This window comes from Zingiber officinale, chromosome 2A, assembly GCF_018446385.1.
Source record: "Zingiber officinale cultivar Zhangliang chromosome 2A, Zo_v1.1, whole genome shotgun sequence".
Classification (NCBI taxonomy): domain Eukaryota; kingdom Viridiplantae; phylum Streptophyta; class Magnoliopsida; order Zingiberales; family Zingiberaceae; genus Zingiber; species Zingiber officinale.
In genome coordinates, this window is record NC_055988.1 from 167717968 (window position 1) to 167744682 (window position 26715).

The window sequence follows — 26715 nt, forward strand, 5'->3', positions numbered from 1 at the left end:
CTTTTGTCATCTTGATCTAACCGAGTTCGCCGATGATCAGACTCAAAATACAGGTAATTGCAACGAAGTTACCTCGAAGCAAGGATCCAATTCCAACCTTCGTCACCGTCGCCGGACGAGACAGATCATGGAGATTGGGGAAGATTTATTTATAAATACGAAATGGACGGCTGGATATCACCGAAAGCATCTTAATTAAGTACGCAGCACACGCCGAAGCATCTTAGTTCTCATGTCATAATTATGATGGACCGGAACGCGAACCGCTCCCGCTCATTTTGTTCGGCCCGGGCCTTGGAATATTCCAACTGTCAAAACGAACCTAATTAAATAATTTTTTAAAAAAATAATTGGTATAATAAAGTAAGAATATTAATATCTAATACGATTGACTCAACTTATTTAACAACTTAATAAATGTACTACAAGACAAATTCATCTAAGCAAATTAGGCAAACTTGATCGAGCATACCGGTCAACTCGATCAACTCATCCAACCAAATTCACGATCCACACTTGAATTCACATGTTTTAAGTACTTCGCAATTTCGAGAACTTGGCTCTCTTTCACTCTCGAGTCCAATTGATTGAGAGGACGGAATTGTAAGTATCAATCTTTAGATTGCCAAAACATCTACATTTGGTCCCAATCGAGCGATCCATCTTGGAATGCAATATCTGAGTGGTGAAGTCGGTTTCGCGCTAGTTTACTCATGACCGCAAGGCCTGAAACCGAAAGATCATGTTAGAAGAAGATAGTTAGTTAGTCAAGTTATTATCGACGATGATAGCATTCTCTGTTCGAACACATGCTGCATCAAAGATGAGTCTGAAAAGTTTATTTACCTTCGATCACTTTGTATAGCGAAGACCACCATCGGTCTCGAGAGACTTGATGCTCTTCCAACTTCTCTTCGATCTCCTTGTCGTGCTTCCCCTCTAGAACATTTTGCAATGTGATCACGGCATCCTTTGTTCGTTTAAGGATGCTGTTGTCGTCTTCGATCTCGAGACGCTGGAGGTCAGTTTGTGAAGAAGTCAGGCTGACACCGAGAGCAAATTGGGCGGCGGCTATCCAGCGGGAAGAGGCCAACCATCTCCTTTGGCCTTCTTGTCGCTTGATATCTTCCCTCCGGGATCGATTCTCACCATCTACAAACACCAAACTCTGTAGATACACGAAAGCCATTAGTGCTTACAATTCGTTACTCGGTACAATTTCTGCCAAACCAATTGTAAACATGAACTTAAGGAGAACAACGCCGAGTAATTCAAAACTCCAATACGCGCAACATTGTAGTTTGCATGTTTGACGAATCATAAAACTAAGTAAACTGACAAGATTTGACCTCAAAAAAATTGATAAAAGGGAGTGTGAGAGAGCTAATGAGTACCCGGAGGTATTGAGCGTTGGCAGATCCAGTACTTTGAACCATTTTGGAGAAAGCACTTCCATCGTTCGATAAAAGATTCTCAGGGGTGTCGAACTCCAACACCTGCAGATCATACGAGATCACAAAGCTCAGAGAAAGAACTAATAAAGTTTTACATGTCATGTCTTAGTTTAGTTGCACAAAGAGAGTTGTGAACCAATACATCGCTCAGAAAATTATTGCAATTTAAAGGCACGGATGTAGCCGTAGTAAGGCAGATACCAATGTCATTTGCCCCGGTCAAGTCCAGCTGGTGAGGCAAAGCACTATATTGAAATGGTAGGTGGTGAGGGTAGGAGGGCAAAGCACAATGATGAGGGACATACGGCAAAGCACAATGTTAATATGGGCTCCGGAGGTCAGGCCAGGTCAGGTTATGCGTAACAAAATTTAAAGAATTTGTCCGCCTGATCAGTCAATCTATTATCAATTTGGGATGATTGTAAGTTATGAGTCGAACATTCTATCTTGTCGGAGATGTTGAGCTTTACGTGGATGAGATTGGCATTCCAATTTAGTCTCGTGTTAGAATATATAATATCATAATCTGACAATAAGGAGAACAAAAAGACTGCAAGTAGATTATCGGTTCATCCAGATGTATGGTAATTGAACTGAGGAAATACCTTGCCAGCACTGAGAAGAAGAAGCCGATCACAATCGATGATGGTATTCAATCGATGAGCTATAATGAGCATCGTGCAAGATTTGAATTCTTCCCTTATTGTTTTCTGGATAAGAGCATCAGTTCTAACATCCACAGCTGCTGTAGCTTCATCGAGGACAAGAATCTTTGATCTCCTTAACAATGCTCGTGAAAGACTGAGAAGTTGTCTTTGTCCGACACTGAAATTCTCCCCAGCTTCCGAGACCTAATTAATGGGTACGGCACATGTAGGTTAAATAAAAAAAATAAGCATGTTCATTGCTGTAGTTGCTGACATGGTATCCAAAGAAAAAAAGTGTATCGAAAGACAATCCCAAGATGCTTCACCAATTAAAGGAATTCAAGAACTATCGCTTATATGTACAAGCCTGAACAACCACAGCACTCGTAACAAGGATTTAGTACGTGATGATGAAAAAGTTATGTTTTACAAAAACATCCAACAACTACGAAGGATGTCAATGTATATTGTAAGAATAAGATGAACTATACCTCTGCATCAAGCCCCAATGAATTCCTTCGAATCACATCTTTTAGATGAGCTCTCTCTAACGCTTCCCAGAGATCAGCATCATTGTGCTCATTGAAGGGATCCAGATTAAACCGAACAGTTCCTGGAGAGTTTTACGAACCAAACAGTTACATACACAAACAAAGAAGAGCTCGGTGGCATAGAGAAGATAGAAAGACATTTTCCACTGACAATGAACCCAAAGACTAACTTAGCCGAACAAAAATAATGTAGGTGCAAACAAACCAAATGGTTAAACATAAAATAGTTTACACTATATGAATCGACACAAATTTCTTAAACCAAACAAATAGGCCACAGACGCTTTCCGACACTCACTAGAAACGCATAAAGTGAGATACTTATGTTTTTTTAAAAAAAAATAAACCCTAAACAAACTTTGAAACTTACCACCTATGTCACTGCTAAATTTAGCAAATCTTGCTAAGAAGGCAAATCTAGTTTTAATTCAAGGAATCATACTGAAGTAGAAGAAATAATACCTGAAAAAAGAACTGGCGATTGTGGTATTATGCCAAGGACTTTACGCAGATCCCATAGACCGAATTTAGAAACATCATACTCATCAATAAATATTTGTCCTTGCTCAAGTTCCACGATACGAAACAAAGCATTAAGCATGCTGGATTTTCCAGCCCCAGTTCTACCAACAATTCCAACTTTTTCACTCCCTTCTATTTTAAATGATATGCCATGAAGAACAGGGGGAAGCTCTGGCCTATAACGAAGCACAACTTCCTGAAATCTAATAGTTCCGGCAGAAGGCCAACCTGGAGGAGGTCTACTATTTTCAATTACAGGTGGAGCTTCAGAAGGCAATTCTATGTATGTTCCAACTCGCTCAACAGCATTTAAACTATTTTCAGCAAGACTTGCAAGTCTTAGAACCGCTGTCAATAGGTTGGTGATGTTCAAAGCATAAGTAAGAAGTAAACCCATTGTAGATGCAAATGCTTTTTGATTTTCTGCACGTTGGTTTTGCACAACAGCAAAAGTTGCTGTGAACCATATCATAACACCTCCCAGTGTCTCCAACCGAATGGCAAGCCACCGATTAGCACTCATGTTAACAAGTGTGAATCTCACATTATTGTCCATTGACCTACCATTGATGTTGGCCATTCTGTCATAAGCTTTGTAGGCCCGGATGGTCGATAAACCATTCAATGCTTCAGAAAATTGTGCGTAAACTGGAGATCTGGTGATAGAATCAAGACGCTTTACTTCACGTGCAGTACTCTGGAGAATAAAGTTATTTTTAAATAAGAATGATATCAGTGCTATCATTACCTAAGAAAAATAATCAGAACTGAAACTCTAAACAAGTAGACAGAAACCATTTTTCATACTTTTGAATGACTAAATTCAATAGAAGACATAATGGATATGGGTTTTTGCATGAACAATAAGAAATCTCTTCATCTTTAAAACAGAATTTTCACCCTTCAAGACACCAATAAGGGAGCAAGAGTTGCATTACTATAGAAATCCAAGTGAGCAAAGGACTAGTTTAGACAAAATGGCAATGGAACGCCAAAGTTGGCACGTCCATGATGTAAGCAATGGATGACAAACACTGGTGGCAGATTAGTCATTGATTCTTATGGAACCTGACATGACTACGGAAGACATGAGTAACTGGGTAGGTTGGGGAGAATACAAGGAAAACACCAAATGTTACACACATATGCCTGCTAAGTACAAATTCCAAAGAGCTAGCATGATGAGAATCTTCATTTGTCCAGCTATGAAAAATTTTCACAAACTTTGTGCTGAATAAAATCGAATAGTTCTATGAAGGCAGAGAAGTCAAGCAGAATGACATCACAGTGTTAATCAAAACCTGATGAAGGTTAGACAACTACAGTGAGAATGGGAAGAACAATACCCAGAGAAAGTGATGCATCTTTCCTTGCATCTAGAAGATGCAACGAATATAGAGAGACAGGAATCTGATGCAATTGGAGACATGTAGCTGAGTGAAGATGGTGGTATACACAGAATGACCATTGCAACTTTTTTTCATCCTTTTGTGTGTGTGTGTGCGTGTAGCAACACGCTACATTGGTGACCTCAAACCATGAGTTGTTTATACCTATTTAGTCAATCTCATGTCCTCATCCGTATATTGGCTCTGCAAGTATAAGGTATTGATGTGACACCCTTGAGCTAATTGATAGTGATACTTGCGATGAAGCCAACATGTAGTAACATTCACTTATTGTAGATCGGGAGACTGAATGGGATAACACCCACATGTCTATATTAATGCTCACTGATTGTTGTCTTCATATAGTGATCTTGCATTGGTTCTATGTTTACTCACATGGATGTTAATACCTACAATAACAAGCAATTGTAATATTTGTTGTAGCAATGATAGTTTCCATTGTCACACTGCATTTCGTTTGCTACTTTAACTGGCCTCTAGTTTCAAGATTGTTATGGAATCGCTAGAAGTCATCAGGTAACTGCTAATTTAATGAAAGCTAAATAACAAAACAGGATATTTTAGAGGGGAAATAAAAACATGTTTAACTTAGTTAGCAATTACCTGATAATACAAATAGGCAGCGTAGAATAAAATCAGAAGCGGCAGTATTGCCCACAAAGATGTAGTGCTCACGATGCCAATTAAAACAAAAGTTGAGAGAAGCTGTGAGACTTGTCCTAGGAACATATTAACAAAGACTGCGACATTGCGATCGATATCACCGAGATCTTTTGCAAACCTATTAATTATGCGTCCAAGTGGATTGGTGTGAAAAAATACCATGGGAGCTCTTAATATGGAATGAAGCATAGCATCATGCAGCCTCTTTGCAGCATAAAGACTTGAAACAATGAGCCAATACGAGTTTGTCAGAGTCACAAGTACCTAAGCCAAAATTAAAACCAGAAAAGTTCAGTATCTATTAAGCAAAATTTGAGCCAACTTAGTACTGCTGAAAGTTGATGACATTGTGCAATTAGAAATTAGAATCATCACTTCCATGGTAGAAGTACCTGACCAAAAGAAAGCATAGCATAAATCAGGTTATAGAATCCTGGTCCGTGGTCCTTTGGAGAGCTCTGGTCTGTCCAGACACTTAACCATGTGCTACTTGAAACTCGGAGAACTTCAGTCAAAGCATAGCAAGAGAATAGTATCACGACTACCCACAATCCACCCAAAGCATTTTTATACCTGCAATAGATACGGTTGAACAGATTTTTAGTATAACATTGTCCTTGTGCCAATGCTGATTTAAATGCTACATGGATCTTATCCTTCATTTGAGCTGCTTTATGAAAATCTATATATCACTAGGAAGGGTGAAAGCAAATACAATTATTAAAAAGAAGAAAAAAAGAGTTGATTTTAAATAAGTTTGATCTGGTTTAATGGCAGCTTTCATTAAATTTTTTTTCAAAAGAAATAATAGCTATTAAAATGGAAAATTTACTAAAAATAGAAAATGTTTAAAGGAATTTCCACACAAACCCACAGCAACTGCAGAAACACTGCCTATCGAGAAAAGAAAATTTGGTGATCAGCAAGCAAGGAAATGAATATACAGATGTCTGACAGATAGATACAGGTTAAAATGCTATGTAATAAAAGGTAAGAAAAAGCGTAGTAAACAGCTAGAAAATTATTTAAAGAAGCAAAGGAATTAGCCAGTAAATGTAACAGCAAAGAGAACTTGCTCATAAAGCTCATTGCAGTCATTCCTAAATCATTTTATTCAAATTTGAGAAGCATGTAAATTTTCATTTAAATGGGTGATGCATTTAAAGGAAAACTAATTGCCAAGTGCTAGAGTTGCTTTCGCTAAACTAATGTGACAAGCTCACTTTTTTTACTCAACTCTTTTGTCAATTGGGAGTAATGAAAGTGTATGAGTTGAATGAGGTTGAATAATTGCTTAGCAAGAACTTCAAGCACAATTTGGTCCAGTTACCACTTACCACCCTATTAATGCTTGAATTTGAGATGCAATAATGCACTAAATCACACACCACAAGTGTGCGGGCACTCAAAGAATTGAAGAAGTACAACAAGTTATACACTAGGAGTCACATCAACTGGATGCTTGTAAAGCTTTCCTCAGTCACCAGAAGGAAACAACTACTTTAAAAGCAAAAAACATCTACCTTGCAAGGAAAACAAAGTCATGTAGTGTGATTAAGATAGTAAGAAAACATTTACCTTGTAAGAACCTTCAAACTAACAACACCAGTTTCACGTTCCTCTTGTTTAATAAGTGCTGACTTCCCTTCTTTTTCTTTACTTGGTTTCTCTTCACTCTTCAACAAAGGCTTCAGTGTCACCTGTCCATTTTCAGATAGCTTTTCAGGTGCTTCAGCATTTTCTCCTTGTTTTTCTTCTACTTGTTCTTCCATTTTCCCAGCATTTTCCATTAACTTTTGAAAAAGGGTTCCATTGGCACTGAGTTCTTCAAAAGTACCCTCTTCTTTCACCATTCCTTCATTAACCAGGATAATCTTGTCCACATTTGGAAGAAAATGTAACTGGTTAGTTACCAGGACACGAGTTTTATCTCTAAGTTGGTCTTTGATGCATTTATCGAAAACCTGGATTAAAATGAAGCATAAATCAGAATGTGATGAAGAAAAGACGTACTTGAACAAAGATCTCATACTTCTAAAAATATGAATATAAGGTAGACATTTTTTGAAAATAAAACAAACAATTAGAATTTACAGCACTACATAGCTAGATAAAAATAGCCTTCATACTTCATAGCAAAAGGAAAGGTAGCCATTTCTACATGAGTAGATGTTGTCTCCCCCAGAAAAAAGTTTGATTACTCAAAAGCCAAAAATTGCATTGGTCATTGGGTGTTTGTTTAAACTAGAAAGAGAACTGGAATTTCCAGGAGTTAAAACAATAAAGGCTACTTAAACCACCAAATTTGATGCTAAAATAGTACAATTGATGATGATTTGGATAGGATACCTGTCGACCAACATGAGCATCCAATGCGCTCAGAGGATCATCAAATATATACACATCTGAATCAGAATATACTGCTCTGGCCATAGAAACTCTTTGCTTTTGTCCACCACTTATATTCACTCCCCTTTCACCAATCTCTGTAAGATCACCACCCTAACAAAACAAAATGGACAGAAATTTATCAGGGAATATATCCCCCATCAAAAACAGGATCAAGAGTTTGTAGAATATAATTCAATAAATTTGAATGTTAAGTTACCTAATACTTACTGGCTACAATATGAGATAATTAACACTTCTCATTGCTATTTACTTTTTCATTCCAAACAAAAGGAAAGAAAGAGAACAAGAGGTAAAATGAGGATAAGTTTTTCTTTTATTTTTAGGATTAGATAGTTTAGTTCCATCTATAGTTTAAGAGATCAGACAACTTTTGTTACTGCACACTTTACATGCTACTGCATGCATTTAAATACATGTGTTGGGTGTGGGTGTAATTTGTATATATTTCCATTGTACATTCTAATTTGTATATATATCAAAATCAGAAAACTGATAGATCTATTCCATGACAAATGCACTTACTGGGAGCAAATCAAGGTCATGCTGTAAAGCAGTAACTTCAATTGCTTTCTCATAGCGTGATAGTTGGAAAGGTGATCCAAACAATATGTTATCTCGCACCTGGGTTGAAAAAGAAAATGTAGATAACAACTAAGTAATTTGATAGGAGAGAAACAATCCAAGGACTCACGGTGGCATTGAATATCCATGAAATTTGAGGAACATAGGCAACAGTCCCCCTAATGGTCACTGAGGTATCTGATCCAGCTACTGGTTGTAGTTCCCCAAGCATGGCCGATATTAAAGATGTTTTTCCTTCCCCGGTACTTCCAACTATTGCAATTAGACTACCAACAGGTATATCCAAATTGACATTTGATAGTGTCGGAGTTTCTGCCTGCATAACCTTTAGTTAGTACAGTTGAGAGATCCAAAAACAATTTGAATATAGAACTTTTAGACAAGTCAAAGCAGTATGTGAAAAACATGGAAGACAATTCTGTTGCATGAGTATGTTGTCATTTAAAAATATATCCTACAGTATTTGTAGTCGAGTGAACTGAAAAAACATATGGAGCAATCCAGATGAATTAGCTTGGGTAATGCATGGTCTATAAGTGTTTAATTTCAAAGTCATACCATATGAAAAATGAAAACATCTAATTTATATATTGCTTTCCTAACAATAAACATAAATCATACAGGTTATAAAGCAAACCATGTTGATATGATTGCATAGTTATATCCAAGTTATAAGCTAGAGAATATGTTGGTTTTCACAAAAAAGCATGTCAATGACATCCTATAATCAGGTTTAAAGGATTCAATATCTATCACATGGAATGTCAAAGGAAGATAGTATATAGCTAATCGTCCTAGAACATATAACAACAACAACCAAACCTTATCCCACTAAATGAGGTCTGCTAAATCGTCCTAGAACATATGTTTTAAGAATTTTTTTTTTAAAATTAATAGATAATCAACTTACTAAAAACATGTCCCATCCTATTTTTATTTCATCCCTGTACACAATTTTTTTTTCTCCAAATAGTTTCAGGAAAGCAGAGTAGATGATGCCAAAAGTTGGGACAAAATGGCCAAGTAGTTACTTCAATTATGAAACAAACAAAATACAGAAACTAATACTAGTGTAGCTTTTATGCTCTTGGTTTGTTGGTTTTACTAAACAATTAACAAGGTTTCAACTAAAATTGTGTTTAGTGTGCTTTTATGTAAAGTTTATCTCATATACCAACTTAACTAAAGAAGGCATGATGATAATATTAGAACCTTTGAATCCCAAGAGAAGTTTCCATTCTTAATTGTGATGGCAGGCAGATCTGCTTCAATAGGTGGATTTGGCAAAAGAATCCTCTCTTCAGCTAGAAGTAGGTCCTCTAAACGTTTGAGTGACACATTGCAATTCACAACCTGAAAAAAAATAAATAGCTTTTAGGAATCATAATGCATAATATGATTGGTAAATGCTAAGCTATTCCTGTAATTTTATCTTAATTCATGATGCAGAAAAATACTGTAGTTGAATTGAAAGATAAAATTATGGAAATTAGCCAATGGAGCATGGCTTCTGAAGGATAGGATCAGTACAAAATCAAGCATTCAGACTGCATATTCCTGAGTGCTCCTAAGGAACCATCACAGTGGAAGATTATTCGATTATTCTGCGATAGTACATTTTCTGTTGACTTTAAATAGGCCAGGTACAAGAAAATAGTATAAGATATTTCTCTGTCAAAGACATGCTGAGAAATTATCCCGTAATCCTCTTGTCTTTCCCCATCTCCTCAAGGGTAACGTGTGGCAATAAATATAAATATACTGGGTATTGCTGAATCGCCAAAAATGGGTGATTCATGTATTAGCCCTCATCAACTGCTGATGACTGATTTTTACACCTTGACAGTTACAGAATCACTTGTATGGCCATAAATCAAGACCACTAAAAATACTGAGATCTCAATCAATTGTACCATCTAAGAAAGGAGATTGCACTCTCACATAGTATTGATTCAACAATGTTTCGAGAAAATCAAAGGATAAAAGGACTGACTGTTGATCTCACTAATAATACTAGTGTATAAATATAAAAGCCCATCAGCAATCATCATTGATAATGAAGATTATATGCTTCATAACCCACCAAACTGGTAGTAAAGAGATCCCTTCTATAACCATATCCCTTAACTAAAATCAAATAGTAGGAACATTACTTGGTGATAAAATTAGCCCTTAAAAAACTTGAGTACCCAACATCTACATAGACTTGGAAGATCAGTAATGTAATTTTTCAAAATAAGAAGTATTGATGCTTAGACTCGTTTCAACTCCATTGAACCCATGTCAGATATTGGCTCCATCCCTAACAAGTTACAAACCCATTGATCACGTGCAAAAAACCTATATAAAGTTGTATCAAACACCTAGATCCATGTCCTGGATACTCAATACCAAGTCCAAGGAATATATTTTAAGAAGTATCAAAAGTTTTCAGAACTTTTTAATCACACCAAAAGAAATGGATTTAAAGCCTGCAAGAGAGTATTGCACCTGAGTTATCAAATTTGGCAGCATGAAGAGAGGAAATCTTAACACAGCAAACAGAGAAAGTGATGTAAATGCCTTTGCAGGTGTTAAATCTCCTCCTAAAAGTGAATAGACCCCAAATGAGGCAACTGTAACGAAAACTGGAATGCTGTTCAAAAGGAAACTATTGAACTGCAAAAAAAAAAAAAAAACATGTAAGCCATAAGAACAAATGGAATCTAGAAGAAAATGCTATAAAATCATAATCCTGCACAAAAAGTGGATTCTATGATTCCATGAGAAAGAGTAACAATTTTGCTTTGGTCTTACCGCTGCTAATAGCTGAGCACTACGAAACCATGACAACTCATCATTGCGGACGGTCTGGACCTTTGACTGGAAACTCTGCTCCCATGCATAACATCTACATGCCAAATGTTTAAGAAATCATTCCCACAATAATAGATTTCCTCAAATAGTTATCCAACTGAAACATACTTCACAGTGTCCATAGCTGCCAATATTTCATTCATGAGACTAATCCTCTTGTCTGTACGTTGCAGACCTTCCTTAGAAAGTTTTTGCATTCTGCTTATCACCAACGTCTGACACAACATTAAACTAAAAAAGATAAGCAAGGTGGAAATACTATAGGAAAGCTGCTGGCCAACATGAAAAGAGTTGCAGTACTAGCATTCTCAGAAGTTATCCTGTAGGCTGATGCATCCTTCCACAGAACAATTTGCAAATAAAACAATTTTCCATCGAGTTAAGAAATGGTATGCTACAAAATGCATATAAATTAAAAGGACTAATTCCATGCACTAAATTACAATTACAAAACATGTATATGAATAGTAGTTGGCTGCATTCAAATTAACATGCAAGATCAGGGACATTTTTTGTATCATTTAACAAATTCTTGGAATATGTAAAGATCAGGAAAATTCCAATTAAACAAGATATTGATCTACATGTGGAATCTAAAGCTGACTTTAAACAAAACAAATATAGATATTCAAGTGAACCACTGAATAGTAAAATCATTGTGACTAATATATTACTCTGTTTCACAAAGAGAGTCATTCTAAACTTTTGCACAGTTCTTAAGAAACTCAATTAAGCATTTACTTTTCGACAAAAAAAACACCTAAATTACCGTCATTCTTTAAAAAAAATTTGAAGAGCCGCCATACAAAAATGAACAAGCAACATATGTTTAAGACACAGTAGATTATCTTTATTTATTGGACAACAAATTGGAAAACAAGAACTTCAGTTACCATGGTATATGAGAACCACAAATAATATGAAGCTATTTTTTCTCCCTACAGCCTCTTTTTGTGAATAAGAGGGAGTAACTAAAATTAACCAAGGTTTAAAATTTTGACCTATGTTTAAAGTTCCGGTCATCAGCCGTGTCGGGTGGAGAAAGAAACAGAGGAGACATACCACTCCAGAAGGCACGCAGGTCAATAGATCATAAATGTTGATGAGTGAGTCAAGCATGAAACCTAGGTATATGAGGAAAAGAGATGGACAAGGAGAAAGAAGTAGATGAGGAGGACAAGATGGAAGGGGAGAATGAGACAAAGGAGATGTACAGCTCTGAGAAACTTGCACAGGCATGCAGCTCGTGAAAGACAATCACACCGTAAAAAGGGAGGCCAAGGATGGGATATTAGCATTTCAGAAGACTTGAGTAGGCACAAAGCTCGTGGAAGATTATTGCAATTGTAGAAGAGGAGAATGAGGTAGCAGAGGAGATGTACCACTCATGGAAAACTTGAGCAGGCATGCAACTCATGGAAGACACTCATGGAATACTCAAACCCCAATCTCTCAAGATTTGGGACTTATGCACATAGAAGATTATTCATGTACCAGGAGTATCATGAGTTCTTGCATAATGGGGTCAGTAGCCGGAATGGAAAGTTCACCATACCGACTAGCTCAGAATGAGATATAAAACAATGTTGAACTATATTGATAGACCAGTAAGTAGTAGTTACAATTCCACACTGAATAAGTGACACACACCTTGTTCCATGGACTAACCCTTGTAACCGTTCCTAATAGCATTTTGATTGTATTGGTTCTATTAATAACAGTAGGATCAATATCACCTTGTTCCATGGACTAACCCTTGTAACCGTTCCTAACAGCATTTTGATTGTATTGGTTCTATTAATAACAGTAGGATCAATATTAAAGGATCCTACCAATAAACCAGTGTTTTGCTGAACACATGCTTAAGGACAGGGTCTTATGCTCCTTAGTCCAAGCAGCCATTATAACACATTAACTAACTAACCAGTGTGTCTCCATTCTCCATTATATTAACCTCTACCAATAACAATATCCAAAGTAAAACCAAAAAGAAGTATTAATAAGCATACTTTGCAAACAAAAATATAGCCTTGGTGTTGAAAAATTTATTATACTAGATGCTTAAACCATACATTCGGAAAAAAAAAGACAGATTGGGAAGACAAACTTATATCAGGAGACACGCAAGTAGAGTATTTTAAAACTAATTTATAAATATCTTAGTTTGTTTTTGCCCAGATAATTTCAAGGTGAAAACAGGGTAAATGTCTACATTCTTGTTCCATGATGACTTGCATTGAGACTTACCTCCTTTCTATATCAATTCAATCCATCCACAAGGAATAAACTGAAAGATGAACAGTTCATAATGTCAATTACCTGTATAGGAAACAAAAGAACCAGCACCAATGAACCGACAAGAGATGCAACACCCAGCTGCTGATACAGAAGAAGAACTGAAATGATAATCCGAAAAGGAGCTGACCACAGACTGTGAAGCTGTTGGCACACTTGCTGCAAGAGGGTGGAAAGACATGACGGTTCAGTTATGCCACAGCTTAAAGTAACATCACATAGTAAATTAGTTGATGGAACTAGGAAAGCATGGTGCAGTATCCTTGTTCATAAAAATGTTCTTAAGAACAGAACTTGGTCATTAGGTATAAGCCTACATAAACACTTTCTAGTTTTCCATCTGACTATAAAAAATTTAGTACATGATTTGTTAGCAATATTAGCAGTTATGATGGGCTGATTTCTTCAGCATAATCTCATTTATGTAAGTAGATTTAGTAAGAACCTGAAGTGTTTCTGCATCAGTTGTCATCAAATTGGTTATTTTTCCTGATTGAAATTTGCTACGGCTCTCATGAGTCAGTCTTAGTGATTTCCGAAACACAGCTGCAACCTGTAATCAAAAGAACAATCAAATAATTCCTTCCAACCAGCGATGGAACCAAAGTAAACATAAAACACAAATAAACAAACTAAATGAAATTCCAAAACAATAGCAGTCCATAAAATTATGGAGGCATGGTGAGAAACATATATAGCAACTGAGTATCATACTATTGTCAATCTAATAACAGTCCCAACTCCAAAAACATCCAGTAAAAACATGAGTTACAGCAAAATTTGATCACGATAAGGAGTCAATACCCTTGCACTTCATAAGAGTAGGTCCATTCCATGGCTACTGCAGCAAATGGTGCTAAAGCAATTCACTATAATGATTGAAATATTAAATTTCACAAACATTCTGGAGTTTGGGCCTTTTGTTAAACCAGAGCTTGTACTCAATTGCAAGAACTTGAAAAACAATTTCTGTATTAGTACATAAGCAGACTGCTCATAACAATGTCTATGAATGCTAGTTGATATAACACATGGAAAGGCAGTATACAATGAATATTAGTGACTACTGACTAGTACACTGACTAGCAACACAGAAGATATATCTTGCGAACCTGAAATCCCTTGTAAGCAAAGTTTTAGATATCTTGGATTTATTATTCAATAAGAAAAGGATATTAATACCAATAATAGACTAACGAATGAGTGGTCAAAATTGAGAGGAGCCCATGGAATCTTATATAGAAGTCATGTCGGTCCTAGGCTAAAAGGCATTTTACCAAAGGGCACGCACAAATTTCGGAAATTACCAAAGGGCGCGTCACGCTTTGGTATTTACCAACAGGTACACTTCTTTCCCAAAATATCAATTTCCTTAAAAACATATTAAAAAAAAACTCTCCTGTGCCGACAACAGCTGCAGCCTGGCCAGTTGAGTGGCTTGGTCGAGTGGCCAAATGCCGGCCTAGCTGCATGACCAGCCTGGTCAAGCGACACATCTACTATGCAATCAATAAGTGTATGTGTGTATGCAAATATTATGCAAGAGTTGCAGTAGAATCCACATCTACTATAAAGGGCAGCCCGGTATATGAAACTCCCGCCAATGCGGGTCCTGGAGAAGGGTCTATTGTACAAAGTCTTACCCTGCTTTGCAAGAAGCTATTTCCGAATTGATTCAATGGCAGTGCCCTCACCTCTCTCTATCTCTCCTACGTGGATGAGAGAGAGAAGGAGGTGGGGAGGAGAGAGATAGAGAGAGGGGGCACTACCTGTACAGGCAACATAGAATCAACCCTATTTCCGAGACTAAAACCCATAACCTCTAGATCACATAACAACAACTTTAACGTGCACCAAGACTCCCCTTCAATCCACATCTACTATGCAATCAAAAAATAGATTATTAGTAAGCCCTGCATCCTTGTATAAAATTGAATAGAGGAATACAATATATATAACCAACCCTAAATAATTGGGACAAACATGGCTGGGAAAGGATGATGGTGTCATAACATGAACAAATGGTAGTACATCAAGAATAAAATTTGAATATAACTTAGCTAATGGAAAGAAAAGTGTAGCATACCAAAGTAGCTCTCAATCTAAAACCAACTCGCATAACATTCTGAAAGTATTGTGCTTCTGCTAATACTCCCAATGCCTGAAACCCAGAAATTCACAATTAAAAAAAACTGCTGACAACATAATCTTCTACTTGTTGATGTCAGAAGAAAAGGGAAAGGTACAAACTGCTGAATCTATCTGCAAAAACAGAAAGGAAAAAAAATATATTTCTGTCAGAGGTTTGGTAACAGATATAGCATGATCGTGGAGTTGGTTTTGTTTGACAGAGTTCAAGAGCACCAATATTGTATTCTTTCATCTGCTCCTAAAGTTCTTTCTAGTTAATATAAATCCTAAGCTACTTGAAGGAGATAATATTCCGTCTCAGCCTGTGAGAGTGAAATCACATCACGCAGGAGGTACAGATGTGCAATGGTATAGTACATCAGCTTGCAGTTGTAGGAAGTTACAGAAGCCCAATTGCAACATTTGTTCTTTTTCCTTCATCCTTTGGCATTTCTAATTCAACTGTACAATATTCACCTCAATATTATCAAGTTATGATATTCTATTCATTTTTATCTCATGCAACATTGCTAGTTCTTCCCCTCCAACAGTTTGATATGCAGTCATTTCACTCCGAAAACATAGAAAGTTCATGAATCAATTGCCTCATTATTAACCAATTCTACAATTGCTTCCAATTTGAGCAATGATATAACTTTTGGAAAAGCTTGGTCTCGTCACATGACCACTTTATTTATACTGGACCTTACTTCGATGTTGGGTTCTACTTAAATGTATAATTTCACACTAGTAACTCTGGGCATCTACATCTCAAGAAATCCATTTGGCTATTTGGAAACATGAAGTTGGCAAGAATCAAGGGGTGAAACAAATTGATAGTGTGCAAGTTAGAATCACATACCACCCCTGCAAAAATTGAGAAAGCATAAATGTAGCCATGCCATGCTGGCTCTTCTTGTTGCATTGACTGCAAACATGTAATTGATTACATTAATTTTTATCTTGAGAGCAATGCAAAGTAAATAGAAAATTTGAAATTCAACAAAGAAACATTCCCCTAAACAAACACATAAAGAGGAATAAGAATGTCACCGGCATATACAGAAGGAACATTACATACATAATTGGTGTAAGAAGATTACATACCAGTAAAAGACGGTTTAATATTAGAGGACCAACGAACTGCGACGCATCATTACCAATCTGAACCAAACAAGAAAGATGACACATAAGAAGAATGAAATTTTCCAATAAAAATTAGTCAAACTTTGTGTTTTGGAACTGAAAAACACATTTAGATCAAATAGAGACATGAATCAATTTCATTTTAATTGTACTTCCTATGAGACCACAAATGTTCAAAAAATAAAACATATTGATAGTTGTACTTCTTTAATAGCCCTATCTACAAATATACCAAGAATGACTACACTGCTTGCAAACTTTAACCATACAACTTTGTGAAGGGTTTCAGAAGGTTGTCATAACATCAAATGGAATTATTAAATCAAAGACAACGAATTTGACAAAAAGAAACAACGCTAAACATCAATTTCGATAGAAGACTTGTTGTGATACCTTGAAAAAGCCACCTAGCCAAAATCTGCACAAAAAGTGAAGACATTGAAGTATTAACATAAGAAAATATTAACAGCATGTTAAGGATATATATATATATATATATGTGTGTGTGTGTATGTTTTCAGAATAGACCTTCCTCCAAGGCTGCGATGGAGTGCTCTCAACAACCAAGGTTTAGGTTTCCTAGATTCTTCAGCCCAACATTGCTGGAATCTGAAACAAAATGGAGTAAAAAGATAAGAACAAGCAATAATTGAGTTAAAATATGGAAAACTGAATATTTAGAAGTTCTTGAGAAACTACACTAGGGGAATAGAGCCATAAACCTGCTGTTCAATGTTTCTGTCTGGTCCCAAGAATCTAATTTCCAAACATCTTTCTCAGTAATGGGCCTCTTAAAGCCTTGCTGCATCAGAGGAGTCATCCATGAAAAGAAAATTTCTGAAAAATAAGAAAAGTCAGAATTCCAGGTGGTCTATGGAATCTATGCTTATGTCGCCCCTAAAAAGTTCATTCCTTCATTGTACTCACGCGAAATTAAATTGGCTTTCCTTTCGGGGCAAATCTGCTCTCCTCCAGGAAGTGGTTCGTAGTCCATATCATCAATAGATGTATCAGATCCGATGGGTGTGTATCCAGGATAAGGATCTAAACTGGGAATATAGACCAGCAAAAGGATACCAAACAAGAACTGCATGTGGGAAACCAATAATCTTTAGTGCTTTTACAAAAAGAACAAAAAACTCAAAATCACCATGCCAATAGACAAATGATGGAGGAAATTACATTTTGATCAAATATTCATACGAGTAGGCATCAAATGCACAAAAAAACTTATGAGGAAGTGATCTCATCCATGAAAGATCATCTCAAGGAATAATGTGCATGTACTATCAGTTGAAGAGATAAGATTCTTTTAGTTGATTGAAACAAATGCAGCCTAATCATGATGGTGTGCTATCAGTAAGGTATGTGGATGAAAAGGTACAAACCTGGGCTGCAATCTCGCTGGTATATAGAAACAAAACTGATCTGCACATAAGGGAAAAAAAGGTAATCAAGGACTAGTTTTGTTTCTAGGAGTATAAAAAAATGTGGTCTGGCGAACATTAAAGTAGCCAAGGTATGATAACAAGGAATTTCTAGATGTATTTGATATCTGAGGTAGAAAAAAATTTAATGGATAAAGAGTTATGAATGGTTTAGGTTAAGTTCAATATGCATAATGTAAAACGCCTTTATATCAAAAACATTAACAAAAAAAAATGTTCACAGTTCTTAAATTACTTCTTCCAAAAAACAAAAACAAAAAAAAAAACAGCCTTTTCACAGAGACAAAGGGAGTTATAAATTTTCTTTGACAGTATCAATATTCTAAAAAATCTTGCTTGGTTTTAGAAGTCAAAAATGTTTACTCTATATTAGAATAAGGCCTGATGAGATTTGTGCATTGCATGCTACTTCATGACTTGTTAATGAGATGTAAGCAAGGTAGCTTTGCATTTGCGACAACACCAAGATCCTTATTTCATGCATTAAAAAACAAATCATTTCATACCTATGGCTTAAATGCTGAGTTTCGGCAATAAGGTACCTTAATGCATGCTGGCAGACAGCTAAAAGGGGTATGCCAGTGCAACTGATGAAAAGTAATAACAATAACAATTCAAGCAACTTACTTGTCATAGTCGTTTCTCACTGAGAGCACCAGGTTGTACATGGAAATCTCTCCCACTAGAACATAGACCATTACAAAACGGATGTACCACCGGAATTCACAAATATAGATTTTTGTCTCCAATCCTACCATCACAAGCACACAGCACCAAGCTGCAGACTCAATTAGCAGTGAAACAACCTGAAAGTAAATGCAGATCCGCATATTGGTATCTCGTGAATTTAAGCTCTCATGCTACGAAATAAAATAGAGTAAAACTAATTGCAAGACAAAAGGCAATGGCGGTTTGTTAAATATGCAATCATTGACCATCATAGTCGGACAACAAATTTAGTGGCTAAGAGGCTTTCAAGATATAATAGGGACTACAAATCAAATAAGATCGACACAAAATGCTTCAATCCAACTCTCTTCCATTTTCCAAAATGTTGAGGATGATTAAAAAAATTACTTAATAACAAGAAAGCATGGAGAAGAATGCCTGAAAATTTCCTTTCATAAGGAACAACATTTTGTTATATTGCCCTTGCTTTGTTCAAATTAAGAATGCCACATCAAATTTTACATAGAAGCTGAGGAGAAATTGATGTGCATAATTAAATTCTTTCCGCCATGTAAACATGTTGACAGATATTAAGCAATTCGCTAGGTAACAATTGCTACTAAAAATCAATGCGCACAGTAGAAACTGACTTGAGCAAGTAGGAAAAATAAAATAAAATAAAATAGGAGCATGGAAATTATTAGATTAATAGGGGGAAGAGCATGGTGATGACGTGGAACAGCAACCAGCTGGCATGCATCAACTCACTCATCTAAGAGCACACTTCAGCAACTAAACAGACATTCTGTCATTGCGGAATGAAACTAACTATTAGAAACAACACATCAAAGAAAAGAAAGGTAATTTATGTGCGCACCTCAAAGGGAGCTAGGCTTGTTTGCCCATCCAAATTTGTAATTGACAGACCCATTACCAGCCTAAACAATGGCTCTGCTATGCAGAACAACGTGAGTAGCCCCAGCAAATAGTTGTAATATGGAGACTTTAGACGGTAGCGCTTGACGGTGAGGTCTCCCCTAGTCCTCCATATCCGGTAGAAGCAGACAGCAAAAAGGGCCAAATGAGATATGCAGACTACCAAGCTCACCATGCCACAAGGCGTGTAGGCACCAAAAGCATTCTCGACCACCGTCGACCATGCTCCATTCTTCACTGGTCTGCAGTACCATACCAACGGCTCGAAACCCATGGCTCCAAAGAGCCTCAAGCTCCAATCCCTCGCTCAGTTTCCTCTTTATCGTAGATTTTTCCTCCCTTAAAGCAAACAAAATAAAGGATCATTTTTAGGTTGATGCAATAGTTGAGAAAAGCACGCAAAAAGGTTTCAACCACCACAAAGCATATCCTCGAAAGGTTCGCCCATTGGTCATAGAATCAAAAAAGCTAGCCACTTGCACTATCAAAATCCACAGAAAGATAATAATCACTCATTTATCAGATGCGAAATTCGCATAAACTCAAAAAATGTCTGCTCTTTCGAAAAAAAGGGCCTTTTAAGAAACCATCATTTTATGCTGGGGAAAAGGACAGATTCTTCAGGACCCATCCACCAAAGCGTCTCAAAACCAAAGAACTAGAAACCGCTTGTCAGTCAGAACCGGAACTTGCACAAACAAAAAATCTGAGCTTTCTACTCTTCCGGGACTATACAGAAAAACTTCTCAAAACTAAGAGAATTAAAGAGGTGATCTCGCACAGATCAAAGTAGGAACTATATTACAGAAAACAACAAAACCCTTTCCGAAGACAAAGCAATGACAAAATAGGAGCGATCAGAGTAAAACACGAACAATCCCAAAATCGAGCATACGACAAAATAGGAGCGATCCAGACCTTCCGCCGAATACCTTGTAGTTGCAGCACACCGCCGCGCCGAACAGGCTTGGGCGGGAAGTCAGAGACTGCGAGATGTCTTGGAACTGCGATCCGCCTCACCGCAGTCGCCTTCTATACTATGATCGATCTTCTAGGAGCGGCGGAAAAAGTAAGACTTGGATTAATTGTTTACCCTTTTTTCCCACGGATTCCTCCTTTTTTTTCTAATCCACGAATCGAATTGGAGAAACGCGATGGATTCTGAGAGCGCGAGATCCACGGACGACCGCTTGTTCTCCACGGTTCCTTATTATAGCGGGATAAGAGAAGACATCTTTTACAATACGATCTACAAACTTTTGGGTAATTTTATTTTTGCCCTTAGAATTTATAATCCTTTAGGTCCCACTAATCAAGTCATAAATAAATAAATCATAGCATTTTCAATAATATAAAAATATATTTAAAATATTCTTAAATATATATAATGCTTAATGTTATATAAATATGAAATTTATATTAAATTGTATTTGACATATCAAAACAATTATTAAGTACTCATCTTCGCTAATAATTTAAGCAATTAAATTAAGTCAATTTTCAAATATTTATTTTACTTTTTTCAGCTTTTAAAGATTTGGATTATGCTAAGGAGTATAATACTGAAAATTAAGAAAAAACAGAGGATTAAATTGATATTTCTCGAAATTTATAGTCTTCTTCGCCTGACAAATGACGTCATTGCGTTTGTCAGATCATTGTTTTTCTTGGCATTTTTGTAATTAATACGTCATCGGATCTAAAATTGTGCAAATGTATCTATCAATAATAATTTTTTTAAAAAAAAGTGCTGATTTATTACAATTTAATATTTGATTATTTTATTTTTTATCCTAATTTTTTTCCGACGTAATTGTAGTAGCTTTGATAAAACAATATATATATTTGTAATCAATAAAAGCAAATTAAAAAACATTTAAAATTGATCATGTAATCTAGTTTTTTTGTTTGTTAAGTGACATTGTTTATTTTAATAATAAATAAGAATTAATTATAATATAATTTATTTTTTATTTAAAATATTTAGTTTTATGAAATTATTCATTTAATTGCTCTGTCATTTTTATCCTTGGAAATAAAAAATAACGATGCGACGCAGACAAATGAAGATAAGAAACTAAAATTTTATTATACAAAGAAACACTATTTTATTTAATTTTATTATCCTTCTTATTTATTTGTCTTTCATTTTATTATTATTATATTATTTGTTTAAATTATAAGTGACAAATTGTCGTGGTGATGAGATCATTGCTTACTTAACTCACTTTGACCATTTCATTAAAATTATTTTTAAATAATTCAGGGGACTTTTATGTAATGTTCCAACTTCCACATGTGACCAATCACCTTTTCCATTTATTTATTATTATTATTTTTGACAAAAATTAGAAAGGACTCTCCAATTATATAATAAGGATGTCCTTTAAGGAAAAATAAAAAAGATGCTGATATTTTATATAAAAAATATTTCTTATTCAAATATTATTGTAATGAACTCGGTAATTATTATAATATAAAATTTTAATTATTACATTTTAATCAAAATTATTATATATAAAATATTATTATATTAAAATATTTTTTTATCAATTTAGTTAAAATTAATTTGTCGGATAAAATCAATTGAAAATAATTGTAATAGCCACCTGAACAAAACAGTTACACAATTGCACATGAATTTTAAATTATAAAACTTGAAGGAGGCTTTAAATCATTTAAAAATAAATATAAAACTCTAATTAGTAGCTACTATATGACTTACTATATAATATAGTATTTGGTAAATATTATAATAACTCTATAAATAAGAGTTATTACAGTGTCACAGTAAAAAAAATATTAAACCCAGTTAATCTTATTAATTAGTCTAAGATGATGATCTATCCTATAAAAATTTTTTATCGATAATCATGATAAATCAAAAAATACTCCTCCTTTTGATTATAAATCATTAATAGTTGAATGATAATTTAAATATTTTATTATACACCGTCCTTGATATTAATACAATGTCATAGTAAGTGTTAGTAGTAGACGTTGCCCATTATAATAATGACTCATAACTATTATAATATAAAAATAAAAGATAATTTTGAGATAAAATATATGAGAAATCATCTATTTAATATTTTTAAAAAAAAACAAGAACGTCCATAATGGACTGTTCGTTAAATAGAGAACGTCCTTTTTATTTTGATTTTGATTTAATAAAAAAATGTAAACGACATGCATATACTTATTTAATTTAATAAATGATGTAGACAATTACTTATAGAATAATAAATCATATGATCGAATACGTTTAATAAATCAGGAGACCCTTATACGCAATCATTTCCTACCAACCGTTTCTATCACTACGAAACTAACACAAAATAACAATAAACTAACTATGGAATCATATGACAAAAGGTGATCCGCTCACTTTCAACGTTCTCATCAATCTATCCCTAAATTAACACGAAAAAGGTAAATCATGGATGACTTTTAGTCATTAAGACTAATTGTGAAATCATGGTAGCAAAAAGACGAATACACTCGCCTCCAGCGCCCCCGCTAGTCCATCCTAAGGTCAACACGTATAAGGTAAATCACAGGCGGCTACTAGCCTTTGGAATAATGACTAGCACATAAGAGAGGTATTTACCTTGACTTTGTCAAGATTCGAACCCCATACTTCATGGTGACAAATCCTCATGTGCTATCCACTAGACCGTCCCGAGGGGACCTAATCGTGAAATCATGATTCTATTTGAAATTAACCTCGGGGTGGTGCGGTGGTTAATACATAGTGATCCGGTGGTAAGGACGGGGGACCCTCGTTGGCGGGAGGTCAACGGCACGTGGAGGTCAATGGTCAAGAGGGTCAATCCCAAGGTCGTACCGAGCGTACAAATGTCATGCCGAGCGGAGTAGCGGGTCGACCGGACATCCGGCCAAGGGTTTCCCGGACCGGACGAAAGACAGCCCGACCAGGGGTCGGGTTTCCGATGCTCAGGTAAAAGAGTCTATGGGCCGAGCGGACAGGCCGCTCGGCCGAGCCGTAGGACAATGAGGCGCAATTTCATCTGAGCACATGAGCAGGGCTTCCCCGCCCGAGCCGAGGTATGCGCATTCCCGGAGGCCATGAGCGCCGAGCGGCTGGTCCGCTCGGCCCGGGAACAGGTAATAGCGCTAGGAGACAAAAAGGGCAACTGGTAACTTCGTCCTCGAGACACCTGCCGCCGACAAACAGCATGGTCGGCGGCCGGAGCGCACAGAGTATCGTACGGTGGAAGTTTCCACCGTCACATCCAGGATATGCTCGGACGATTGCGGAATGGCGTCAGACATGCTTTTCTGACACAACCCTACTGAGGTATGTTTGGGGAAGTGTGCACGGATCAAGAAGCGTGCACATGCCTCCCCGGGGTCCTATATAAGGACCCCCAGACTTCGACGGAGGTATGCGATTCTCATTACTGTAGCACAGTAGCGTTACTTCATTTCTCTTCTTCTTCACTGCTTGACTTGAGCGTCGGAGGGTCGTCGCCGGGAAACCCCTCCCGGCTCGGCTTCTTTGCAGGTTCATCGGAGGTCTACACCATCATCAGAGGACAACGGAGAGCGTCACGTCCCCAGCGTCCATCGACTCTACGCTCGGACAGGATCACATAGGATATTATCAGATGAAGTCTTGGGATCAAAACTCGTCGTGTCTAAGTAAACGTTCCCCTATGCCTTGGTCATCTGCATTGATGGCTAGTAGTCATCCATGATTTACCTCCTCCATATTGTAGGTTGGTAGTGGCGCTGGAGCCGAGCGAATCATCTTTTTTGTCCTATATTGGGAATCAACAATAAACTCTTGACTCTATCGGTGATTAACGACTTAAAAATAAACCCGATGTTAAACACATATGAAATCATGATCTTGTCGGGAATCAACGATATGATGGGCTCCTAATTCCATAGGTGGTTAGCAAATCCTAATTTGGTTTGGTGTGTGTTTCTTTCTTTTCCTTCAATTATCGGTGTCCTCCTCATCCTCCCGCACGTGAACTCGTCTCCAGCACCATGTACTCGGAACAACACCCTCTCCTCTTTTATTTCATCACCAAAGCTTGGCCTGTCAAGGCCAAGTTGCTCGTGACCCCCCCACCATGAGTTTGACTGGCGCGCGACCAACTGCTTGTGCCCCCCCCCCCCCCCCCGCGGGGCCGCTACCACGATCTTGCCTGCAATGTTGGCCAATGTTATATTGAGCTAGTTAACTTTGTTAACTTTATTGGTCACCATTTCTTTGGCTCAAAAGTCGTCATGTCAAGCTAGTTAAAGATTGGGGTGGATATAGAATTTTCATGTGAATTTGAATTAACCACAATCTACTAAAGAGCATCGTAGGTTTCCGAGTTGATCAAAAGATGCACTTAATTATGTACTCTTTCCATTTTACCACTCCTACCAAATTTGATTTTTTTTTTCTATTTTCTCTTTCTCTCTTCTCTTTCCTCTTTCAACTTTCCTCTTTCTTATGTATGGACACATATCGAGCCCATTTCATGTCAAAACCTAATGATCAACATAAACATGTCCTATTGGATACATTTAAGGTCTAGTAAATTTTTGAGATTATTAGGAGTCAAACAGTGTTCTTTATTACTTATTTCAACTTCTCCGGAGATATTAAAATATAATAAGAAAGAATCAACTTTAAACTCTAACGTGGGACTTAGGGTTGAGTATTTGGTCATAATCGAAGCGATTGAACCAAATAAATCGAAAATCAAACAAATCAAAAAAAGTTCAAATCAACCGAACAAACAGAATTCCCCTAGGACAAGCAAACTACATGAACTGATAAAATATCAATTAATTCGATTTTCTACTGAATCAATTGAGTTAACCAAAATTTTTAAAAACCTTATATGGGTTTAACTAAAAAAATAGAGACTTTGTTTAATTAATTATTTTAAAAAATAAACTAATATTCTTATTCTATTTAACCAAATTATAAAATTTTAAATTAAATGAATCGAATTAACTATTTCTTTTAAAAAAATAGAGAATTGAATTAACCAAACTAAATTTCTAAATTTAATCGGTTCGGTTCAATTAATTCAATTTTATAAAATTTTGTTCACCGCTATGTTGGGCACATAATCCATATCAATCCACATGAATCTATATCAGGGTCACGTTGAACTTGGTATAATTGTTGGACTACTTACTGTCTCAAAAATTCAAAGGGCTTGAAATGAGTGAAATCACTCTTGTTTAGATTCGTCAGTGAATTTTGATCAAAATTCATTGATAGACCTAGACAAGTCTAATTAGATATATTTCAAGTCATTTGGATTTTTTAGACGGTACAAGTCCAACAATGCCCTCTATTACTTATTTCGACTTTTTGGAGATGTTAAAATGTTATTTAAATAATCAGCTCTAAACCCCAATGTAGTTCATGTTGAGCATGATATAAAATCATATCAGGAGCTACATTGCGCATGATTGGGATTTATATCAGGTTCAACATGGATCTGATATGATTTAATATTATACCTAACTTAGAACTGATATGATTCCATATCAGACTCATGTTATAGTTTAGAACCTATTATTTCGATAATATTTTAACATATCTGGAGCAGCCTCAATGAGCAAAGGACCTTAAACAGGTCCAATCAAACATATATAAATCCATCACTAATATGTTCATATCATGAAAAAAATTAATCAAGATAGGTAACGTTGAGCCTGAGATGGTTTGTCCGGTCCCATGAAAGTTTTCCACCGACCGTTAGAATAAATCGGGAAGCACTAGTGACGGACGACCCAAAAGTTTAGCAAATCTGATAAAAGGGGGCGAGGATTAACACAGTGGCGGATCCCAACCAGCTGGTTCATTGTGTGTTCTACGGGAGTTTGGTCTTCTCTCAAATTCCCCACGCAAAAACCCTCATTCAAGCTCTCGATCTGTCAACTGATTTGTCTCTATTTTCGCCTGCATTGGTCGAAGTTGCTTGTTAGGTCACTGATTGGAAGAGTAGAAG

The 26715-nt window shown here is 36.3% G+C and overlaps 1 protein-coding gene across 2 annotated transcripts; it reads right to left on the reverse strand.

The window, feature by feature from the left end:
• Window positions 1–372: 372 nt before the first annotated feature.
• LOC122043124 (ABC transporter C family member 2-like) lies at window positions 373–20906 on the reverse strand. 2 transcript variants are annotated; one of them, XM_042603598.1, is made up of 29 exons: window positions 20653–20906; window positions 19662–20059; window positions 18743–18921; window positions 18056–18095; window positions 17595–17754; window positions 17390–17504; window positions 17196–17276; window positions 17061–17085; window positions 16629–16685; window positions 16384–16449; window positions 15478–15552; window positions 13837–13944; window positions 13416–13550; window positions 11205–11311; window positions 11037–11130; window positions 10731–10898; window positions 9453–9593; window positions 8350–8556; window positions 8181–8279; window positions 7596–7748; window positions 6825–7210; window positions 5639–5819; window positions 5187–5510; window positions 3115–3871; window positions 2593–2714; window positions 2060–2305; window positions 1395–1496; window positions 847–1168; window positions 373–726 (listed from the first exon to the last, which is right to left on the reverse strand). In XM_042603598.1, the coding sequence occupies exons 2-29, from the start codon at window positions 19992–19994 to the stop codon at window positions 635–637; spliced, it is 4875 nt and encodes a 1624-aa protein (XP_042459532.1). In that variant the 5' UTR covers window positions 19995–20059; window positions 20653–20906; the 3' UTR covers window positions 373–634. The 2 variants fall into 2 exon arrangements, with proteins under 2 accessions (XP_042459532.1, XP_042459531.1); XM_042603597.1 differs by having other exon boundaries at window positions 20639–20906.
• Between the last annotated feature and the right edge of the window lie 5809 nt (window positions 20907–26715).

Excerpts from the sequence above, each read along its gene's own strand:
- LOC122043124 (XM_042603598.1), bottom strand. The coding sequence starts at position 19,994 with ATGGGTTTCGAGCCGTTGGTATGGTACTGCAGACCAGTGAAGAATGGA. Across the intron at positions 16,686-17,060 it reads GGCTAGGTGGCTTTTTCAAG|ATTGGTAATGATGCGTCGCA; the intron begins GTATCACAACAA and ends TGTTTGGTTCAG. Across the intron at positions 13,945-15,477 it reads TTAGATTGAGAGCTACTTTG|GTTGCAGCTGTGTTTCGGAA; the intron begins GTATGCTACACT and ends TTTTGATTACAG.